Source organism: Bombus flavifrons, unplaced genomic scaffold (genome assembly GCF_040668555.2).
Source record: "Bombus flavifrons isolate JBK064 unplaced genomic scaffold, iyBomFlav1_principal scaffold0052, whole genome shotgun sequence".
NCBI lineage: Eukaryota > Metazoa > Arthropoda > Insecta > Hymenoptera > Apidae > Bombus > Bombus flavifrons.
Genome location: NW_027184797.1, coordinates 75,502 through 85,169, shown reverse-complemented (window position 1 = coordinate 85,169; position 9,668 = coordinate 75,502). Strand labels below are relative to the sequence as shown.

Below are 9,668 nucleotides of genomic sequence, written 5' to 3'. Positions count from 1 at the left end.
TTCTGCACGTTAAATGGAGTAAAAAGAGCGCTTAAACGTCGAAATATCTCAAACGGGAAGGAAATGACGGACAGTTTTCATCAAAATCGACGAAATCATCGAGATTTGCGAGCTGTTCCGCTTGTTTCGACAGCTAAACGGTTGTGCATTGCATTCTGCACGTAAAAAGGAGTGAAATGAGCGTTTAAACGTCGAAATATCTCAAACGGGAAGGAAACGACGGTCAGTTTTCATCAAAATCGACGAAATCATCGAGATTTGCGAGCTGTTAAGCTTGTTTCGACGGTGAAACGGTTGTATATTACATTCTGCACGTAAAAAGGAGTAAAAAGAGCGCTTAAACGTCGAAATATCTCAAACGGGAAGGAAATGACGCTCAGTTTTCATCAAAATCGACGAAATCATCGAGATTTGCGAGCTGTTCCGCTTGTTTAGACGCTGAAACTGGCATGTATTACATTCTGCACGTTAAATGGAGTAAAAAGAGCGCTTAAACGTCGAAATATCCTAAACGGGAAGGAAATAACGGATAGTTTTCGTCAAAATGGACGAAATCATCGAGATTTGCGAGCTGTTCCGCTTGTTTAGACGTTGAAACTGGCATGCATTACATTCTGCACGTTAAATGGAGTAAAAAGAGCGCTTAAACGTCGAAATATCCCAAACGGGAAGGAAATGACGGTCAGTTTTCATCAAAATCGACGAAATCGAAGCGATTTGCGAGCTGTTGGGCTTGTTCCGACGCTGAAACTGGCGTGTATTACATTCTGCAAGCAAAATGGAGTAAAAAGAGCGCTTAAACGTCGAAATATCTCAAACGGGAAGGAAATGACGGTCAGTTTTCATCAAAATCGACGAAATCAAAGCGATTTGCGAGCTGTTGGGCTTGTTTCGACACTGAAACTGGCGTGTATTACATTCTGCACTTTAAATGGAGTAAAAAGAGCGCTTAAACGTCGAAATATCTCAAACGGGAAGGAAATGACGGTCAGTTTTCATCAAAATCGACGAAATCATCGAGATTTGCGAGCTGATCCGCTTGTTTCGACGGTTAAACGGTTGTTTATTACATTCTGCACGTAAAAAGGAGTAAAAAGAGCGCATAAACGTCGAAATATCTCAAGCGGGAAGGAAATGACGGTCAGTTTTCATCAAAATCGACGAAATCATCGAGATTTGCGAGCTGTTCCGCTTGTTTCGACGGTTAAACGGTTGTGCATTGCATTCTGCACGTAAAAAGGAGTGAAATGAGCGTTTAAACGTCGAAATATCTCAAACGGGAAGGAAATGACGGTCAGTTTTCATCAAAATCGACGAAATCAAAGCGATTTGCGAGCTGTTGGGCTTGTTTCGACACTGAAACTGGCGTGTATTACATTCTGCACTTCAAATGGAGTAAAAAGAGCGCTTAAACGTCGAAATATCTCAAACGGGAAGGAAATGACGGTCAGTTTTCATCAAAATCGACGAAATCGAAGCGATTTGCGAGCTGTTGGGCTTGTTTCGACGCTGAAACTAGCGTGTATTACATTCTGCACTTTAAATGGAGTAAAAAGGGCGCTTAAACGTCGAAATATCGCAAACGGGAAGGAAATGACGGTCAGTTTTCATCAAAATCGACGAAATCGAAGCGATTTGCGAGCTGTTGGGCTTGTTTCGACGCTGAAACTAGCGTGTATTACATTCTGCACTTTAAATGGAGTAAAAAGGGCGCTTAAACGTCGAAATATCGCAAACGGGAAGGAAATGACGGTCAGTTTTCATCAAAATCGACGAAATCAAAGCGATTTGCTAGCTGTTCCGCTTGTTTCGACGGTTAAACGGTTGTGCATTGCATTCTGCACGTAAAAAGGAGTGAAATGAGCTCTTAAACGTCGAAATATCTCAAACGGGAAGGAAACGACGATCAGTTTTCATCAAAATCGACGAAATCATCTAGATTTGCGAGCTGTTGGGCTTGTTTCGACGCTGAAACTGGCGTGTATTACATTGTGCAAGCAAAATGGAGTAAAAAGAGCGCTTAAACGTCGAAATAACTCAAACGGGAAGGAAATGACGGTCAGTTTTCATCAAAATCGACGAAATCAAAGCGATTTGCGAGCTGTTCCGCTTGTTTCGACGCTGAAACTGGCGTGTATTACATTCTGCAAGCAAAATGGAGTAAAAAGAGCGCTTAAACGTCGAAATATCTCAAACGGGAAGGAAATGACGGTTAGTTTTGGTCAAAATCGACGAAATCATCGAGATTTGCGAGCTGTTCCGCTTGTTTAGACGCTGAAACTGGCGTGTATTACATTCTGCAAGCAAAATGGAGTAAAAAGAGCGCTTAAACGTCGAAATATCTCAAACGGGAAGGAAATGACGGTCAGTTTTCATCAAAATCGACGAAATCAAAGCGATTTGCGAGCTGTTGGGCTTGTTTCGACACTGAAACTGGCGTGTATTACATTCTGCACTTTAAATGGAGTAAAAAGAGCGCTTAAACGTCGAAATATCTCAAACGGGAAGGAAATGACGGTCAGTTTTCATCAAAATCGACGAAATCATCGAGATTTGCGAGCTGATCCGCTTGTTTCGACGGTTAAACGGTTGTTTATTACATTCTGCACGTAAAAAGGAGTAAAAAGAGCGCATAAACGTCGAAATATCTCAAGCGGGAAGGAAATGACGGTCAGTTTTCATCAAAATCGACGAAATCATCGAGATTTGCGAGCTGTTCCGCTTGTTTCGACGGTTAAACGGTTGTGCATTGCATTCTGCACGTAAAAAGGAGTGAAATGAGCGTTTAAACGTCGAAATATCTCAAACGGGAAGGAAATGACGGTCAGTTTTCATCAAAATCGACGAAATCAAAGCGATTTGCGAGCTGTTGGGCTTGTTTCGACACTGAAACTGGCGTGTATTACATTCTGCACTTCAAATGGAGTAAAAAGAGCGCTTAAACGTCGAAATATCTCAAACGGGAAGGAAATGACGGTCAGTTTTCATCAAAATCGACGAAATCGAAGCGATTTGCGAGCTGTTGGGCTTGTTTCGACGCTGAAACTAGCGTGTATTACATTCTGCACTTTAAATGGAGTAAAAAGGGCGCTTAAACGTCGAAATATCGCAAACGGGAAGGAAATGACGGTCAGTTTTCATCAAAATCGACGAAATCGAAGCGATTTGCGAGCTGTTGGGCTTGTTTCGACGCTGAAACTAGCGTGTATTACATTCTGCACTTTAAATGGAGTAAAAAGGGCGCTTAAACGTCGAAATATCGCAAACGGGAAGGAAATGACGGTCAGTTTTCATCAAAATCGACGAAATCAAAGCGATTTGCTAGCTGTTCCGCTTGTTTCGACGGTTAAACGGTTGTGCATTGCATTCTGCACGTAAAAAGGAGTGAAATGAGCTCTTAAACGTCGAAATATCTCAAACGGGAAGGAAACGACGATCAGTTTTCATCAAAATCGACGAAATCATCTAGATTTGCGAGCTGTTGGGCTTGTTTCGACGCTGAAACTGGCGTGTATTACATTGTGCAAGCAAAATGGAGTAAAAAGAGCGCTTAAACGTCGAAATAACTCAAACGGGAAGGAAATGACGGTCAGTTTTCATCAAAATCGACGAAATCAAAGCGATTTGCGAGCTGTTCCGCTTGTTTCGACGCTGAAACTGGCGTGTATTACATTCTGCACGTAAAAAGGAGTGAAATGAGCTCTTAAACGTCGAAATATCTCAAACGGGAAGGAAACGACGATCAGTTTTCATCAAAATCGACGAAATCATCTAGATTTGCGAGCTGTTGGGCTTGTTTCGACGCTGAAACTGGCGTGTATTACATTGTGCAAGCAAAATGGAGTAAAAAGAGCGCTTAAACGTCGAAATAACTCAAACGGGAAGGAAATGACGGTCAGTTTTCATCAAAATCGACGAAATCAAAGCGATTTGCGAGCTGTTCCGCTTGTTTCGACGCTGAAACTGGCGTGTATTACATTCTGCAAGCAAAATGGAGTAAAAAGAGCGCTTAAACGTCGAAATATCTCAAACGGGAAGGAAATGACGGTTAGTTTTGGTCAAAATCGACGAAATCATCGAGATTTGCGAGCTGTTCCGCTTGTTTAGACGCTGAAACTGGCATGTATTACATTCTGCACGTTAAATGGAGTAAAAAGAGCGCTTAAACGTCGAAATATCTTAAACGGGAAGGAAATAACGGATAGTTTTCGTCAAAATGGACGAAATCATCGAGATTTGCGAGCTGTTCCGCTTGTTTAGACGTTGAAACTGGCATGCATTACATTCTGCACGTTAAATGGAGTAAAAAGAGCGCTTAAACGTCGAAATATCTCAAACGGGAAGGAAATGACGGTCAGTTTTCATCAAAATCGACGAAATCGAAGCGATTTGCGAGCTGTTGGGCTTGTTCCGACGCTGAAACTGGCGTGTATTACATTCTGCAAGCAAAATGGAGTAAAAAGAGCGCTTAAACGTCGAAATATCTCAAACGGGAAGGAAATGACGGTCAGTTTTCATCAAAATCGACGAAATCAAAGCGATTTGCGAGCTGTTGGGCTTGTTTCGACACTGAAACTGGCGTGTATTACATTCTGCACTTTAAATGGAGTAAAAAGAGCGCTTAAACGTCGAAATATCGCAAACGGGAAGGAAATGACGGTCAGTTTTCATCAAAATCGACGAAATCGAAGCGATTTGCGAGCTGTTGGGCTTGTTTCGACGCTGAAACTAGCGTGTATTACATTCTGCACTTTAAATGGAGTAAAAAGGGCGCTTAAACGTCGAAATATCGCAAACGGGAAGGAAATGACGGTCAGTTTTCATCAAAATCGACGAAATCAAAGCGATTTGCTAGCTGTTCCGCTTGTTTCGACGGTTAAACGGTTGTTTATTACATTCTGCACGTAAAAAGGAGTAAAAAGAGCGCTTAAACGTCGAAATATCTCAAACGGGAAGGAAATGACGGTCAGTTTTCATCAAAATCGACGAAATCATCGAGATTTGCGAGCTGATCCGCTTGTTTCGACGGTTAAACGGCTTGTTTATTTCATTCTGCACGTAAAAAGGAGTAAAAAGAGCGCTTAAACATCGAAATATCTCAAACGGGAAGGAAATGACGGTCAGTTTTCATCAAAATCGACGAAATCATCGAGGTTTGCGAGCTGTTAGGCTTGTTCCGACGGTTAAACGGTTGTGCATTGCATTCTGCACGTTAAATAGAGTAAAAAGAGCGCTTAAACGTCGAAAAATCTCAACCGGGAAGGAAATGGCGGTCAGTTTTCATCAAAATCGACGAAATCGAAGCGATTTGCGAGCTGTTGGGCTTGTTTCGACGCTGAAACTGGCGTGTATTACATTCTGCAAGCAAAATGGAGTAAAAAGAGCGCTTAAACGTCGAAATAACTCAAACGGGAAGGAAATGACGGTCAGTTTTCATCAAAATCGACGAAATCAAAGCGATTTGCGAGCTGTTGGGCTTGTTTCGACGCTGAAACTGGCGTGTATTACATTCTGCAAGCAAAATGGTGTGATAAGAGCGCTTAAACGTAGAAATATCTCAAACGGGAAGGAAATGACGGTTAGTTTTGGTCAAAATCGACGAAATCATCGAGATTTGCGAGCTGTTCCGCTTGTTTAGACGCTGAAACTGGCATGTTGTCACGTCCCGCGCTCCGCACGTGCCGTAACGAAGATACAAAATTACTGTACGCAAATCAGCGCGAGAAAAATTTGTATACACCAAGGAACACACGCTACTACAAAACAAAATAAAAAATTAACAAATGAGGGCGACAAATAAATCCAACTATCAGTATAAAATAAAGTAAATAAAATCAATTAATAAACTGGACTAGATACGAACCAATCAAATAAACCAAGAATAAGAAGGATTATATATGACAAATTTGCAAAATAAAGGAAAAGGAGCAACAAGAAGATATACTACAATCAATCAACGAAGACGGAATATGTAAAATACAAAAGATAGAATTTAAATCAGTAAATAAAATTAATTAATGAATTAAACGAGTCGCGAACCAAACGAGTAAATCAAGAAATAAGAATAACTACAAAAGGAAATAATTGAAACACCAGGAATATATGTGTATATAAATATATTTTATTCAATCAACGCAGCAACAACTTGGAGAGTTACATATAAATATAAACATATATGCCAAACATGTAATAACCCAGAAAATATTAGAAACAATACTTCCAATACTATACTAATAATACAAATCCAACATTACCAAACTATAAATATATGAGTATATAAAATCAATGAACTTATAGTCTAACGAATACATAAAACATACAATATTGCATTATTAAAGAAATAGAGGTTACATCGTCAGAAATATATATATATGTGTGCGCACTCTACATTATTAAATTAAAATTATTAATTTAAGATACATACTTAAAACTAGCCAACATTCGGGTAAAATAATTATAAAATGAGAACTACATTACGTAACATGCATGTCTATATATATATAAATATATAAATATATAATCTACACTCTAAACCAAACTACTACTAATAATCTAAATGAATATAAAAGAAATAGAACACACAACGCAACACTAGGGACTAAGTAACAACCTATCGACAGGCTAAAACGTTCAAAATAATTGACACCGCAACGACTTGAAGAATTGCAAACACAAATATGTGGAAAACATATTAAACACACGATAATCTAGAAATAAAACTTTAATACTATTATTACTTTAATACTCGTTTAATGGTAATAGACCCGATGTCTTGTATCGTTTTGATCCTCGATATCGGTACGTCATTCATCTAAGTCGAGCAATACCGCGGATAACCGAGTGTTCGAGTGCAGTGACGAGATTAATACGAAAGATTTTGTGAAGAAGAAAGAGGAACGTTTATCGAAAGAACTTCGGCGTTTAGTGCAAGAAGAGGAATCCCTGTTTGTCACGATGGCAGCCCACGAGCATCATCGGGCTGTTGCTGTTGTTGTCTTCGCGTTGTTGCCGCTTATAGCTTACGCGAAAGAACCTTCCTTGGAGATTATGCCAAGCGGGGATACACAGACGAGGCCAATCGGCTCCAGCATCATCCTGACGTGCAAACCGAAAGTCGACGACACCAAGCTGATCAAGGACATGCAATGGATCGACCCCCAGGATCACGTGATCGAATCACTCAACACCCCGGGTCATTCGCAGCCGCCGATGTACACGGAATTGCTCCAGGACAATAGCTTATCTTTGTTCTTCAACTCTCTGCAAGAACAACAGGCTGGGAAATACACGTGCAAGGCCACTTACGCGAATTCGGTTCAGCTGGAGAAGTCTGTGACGATCGATACCATAGTTGCGATCACTTGGGACAATGCACCGCCCAATCAATATCCTATTCTGGGAGAAGACTACGCTATTCAGTGTAAAGTGCGGGCAAGGCCTTCACCCTCGGTCGACTGGCTGTACAACGGCGAATTAATTAAGACGAACGACCACTACATTATAGACACGTATGCTCTGAAGATCAAGAACGTTCAAGAATCCGACGACGGTATCTACACTTGCCGTGCTTACGTATTGACCACTGGAGAGCTGAAGGAACGACCTATTCGCGTCGAGGTCCACATACGGCCGACGGTGGAGGAGTTCCCCGCCCCGGTGGATGTGATCGAAGGGGAAGACGCAAACATACGATGCAAAGCTCATGGCAAACCGCCGCCAAAATTCACTTGGGTGAAATCGCTCACGCACCAGAATCTTTCGAACGCCAATCGCTTTGGGGTGGACTCTGATACGGGAATATTAACCATCACGAACGTGAATCGCGAAGATGCAGGGGAGTATCAATGCACGGCGATAAACTTAGCCGGTGAAGCGAATACGAATATCAGGGTGAACGTGATCGTGAAGCCAAAGATCATGGAGTTCTTGAACAGTACCGTGGTACAGGATAACGAGGCGAATCTTGTCTGCAAGGCCTTTGGCAAACCTCCACCCCAAGTCACCTTTAGGAAGCTGACCGACGAGAAACCGTACGTGAAAGGGACGCAACTAGACGACGATAGAATCATGCTGACGAACAGTGCCGATGACACGAACGGCGAAACGATCGGTACATTAACGATCAATAAATCGCTCAGATCAAACGATGGACTCTATGAATGTATCGCCGAGAACGCAGGAGGCGAAGCGCGTAGAAACGGTCATTTAACTGTCGAATTTCCGCCATCGTTCGCTTCCATGCAGAATACAAGCTTTTGGTCATGGGAGCAGAGACCTGTGAACATCAGTTGCATCGCCGAGAGCATACCGAACGCTACCATTCGCTGGACCATGTATGGTGATCAGAAAATCGACAATGACAACATGATCAAGCAGCTGGGCAACGGTCCTCTGTCTACTCTGATGATTGTCCCGCTGGACAAGCGGTATTACACCACTTACAAGTGCATCGCGTCTAACAAGCACGGCACGCGGGAACGCAATATCGAATTGAGAGAGGCCACAAAGCCGGCAGAAGTGTTGCAGGCGAAAATGTCTGAAATTACCGCCACTACGATTAAATTCGATCTCGTGCTACCTAGCAGCGATCCTGAACTCCTTGCGAAAACAATTACCGTGCAGTATAAGGAGGATGGGCAGACCTGGATGATGGCGAAAAACAAAACGTGGTCTACTAATTCATCCTACGTCCTGGAAGACCTGAAACCACAGACTTCGTACGAGTTCCGATTCGCAGCTAGAAACGTGGTCGGCCTTGGTAACTGGGGAGCGTACCATCGTGAAATCACGCCCGGAAGGACGTTCCCGAACGAACCAAAGATAATGATGCCTAGCGCAGAGTACGATGTGTCCAGGTTCAACAATCAATACGAGCTAACTTGGTTGGCGCCAGCCGATAACGGCGAGCCGATTGACATGTACCAGATCAAATACTGTCAAATAAAACGCGTTTCTGGCGAGTGGGAGGTGTTAGAGAATACCTGTCGAACAGAAGACATCAAGACACAAGGAAGGCTGAAACACTGGATCAAGAACTTATACTCCGACACGTTCTACAAAGTGGAACTGAAGGCGCACAACATAATGGGTTTCAGTAAGCCAGGCTCTGGGAAGTTTAAGACCGCCAGAGAACCTACGGGCCCCAATGTGGACTACAATATAGTTACTTCCGCTGGAGATACTCGCAAGCTCACCGTGACCGCCATTGCCACAGCAATAACGATCCTATTTCTAGCTATTTAAAAGAAACAAAAAAAAAAAAAAAAGAGAAGAAAGAAAAAGTAAACGAAACAAATATAAAATAAAAATGCAGAAAATATTAAAAGAGATCAACGTCATGAACGGTCGCTGTTCACGCTCTAATCTTTCCAATTTATAGTGTACACGTTTTAAAAAAAGTGGTATGCGAATACGAACGTACGAATGTTGCTATATAATACCACAGAGAGAGAGAGAGAGTGAGAGAGAGAGAGAGATAGAGAGAGTACAACCAGAGACACAAAACACAATGGAGAAAAGAAATTCTCGTGTAATACGTTCCGTGTTCGTCAAGTTTTCACTTTTTACCCTATAAACGTGTTTCTGCCGCGTGTTCTATTTGTCGAACGCGCGTGAAGTTCGCAAAGATGTATCGCAACTATCACACAAACCAAACATGAACTACACAC

General features: G+C 42.0%; 1 protein-coding gene across 1 annotated transcript; it reads left to right on the top strand.

The window, feature by feature from the left end:
• The first annotated feature begins 6,751 nt into the window (after positions 1 to 6,751).
• Positions 6,752 to 9,271, top strand: LOC138189455 (fasciclin-2-like). Its single transcript, XM_069131501.1, has one exon. The coding sequence runs from the start codon at positions 6,955 to 6,957 to the stop codon at positions 9,241 to 9,243; it is 2,289 nt and encodes a 762-aa protein (XP_068987602.1). The 5' UTR covers positions 6,752 to 6,954; the 3' UTR covers positions 9,244 to 9,271.
• The last annotated feature ends 397 nt before the right edge of the window (positions 9,272 to 9,668 follow it).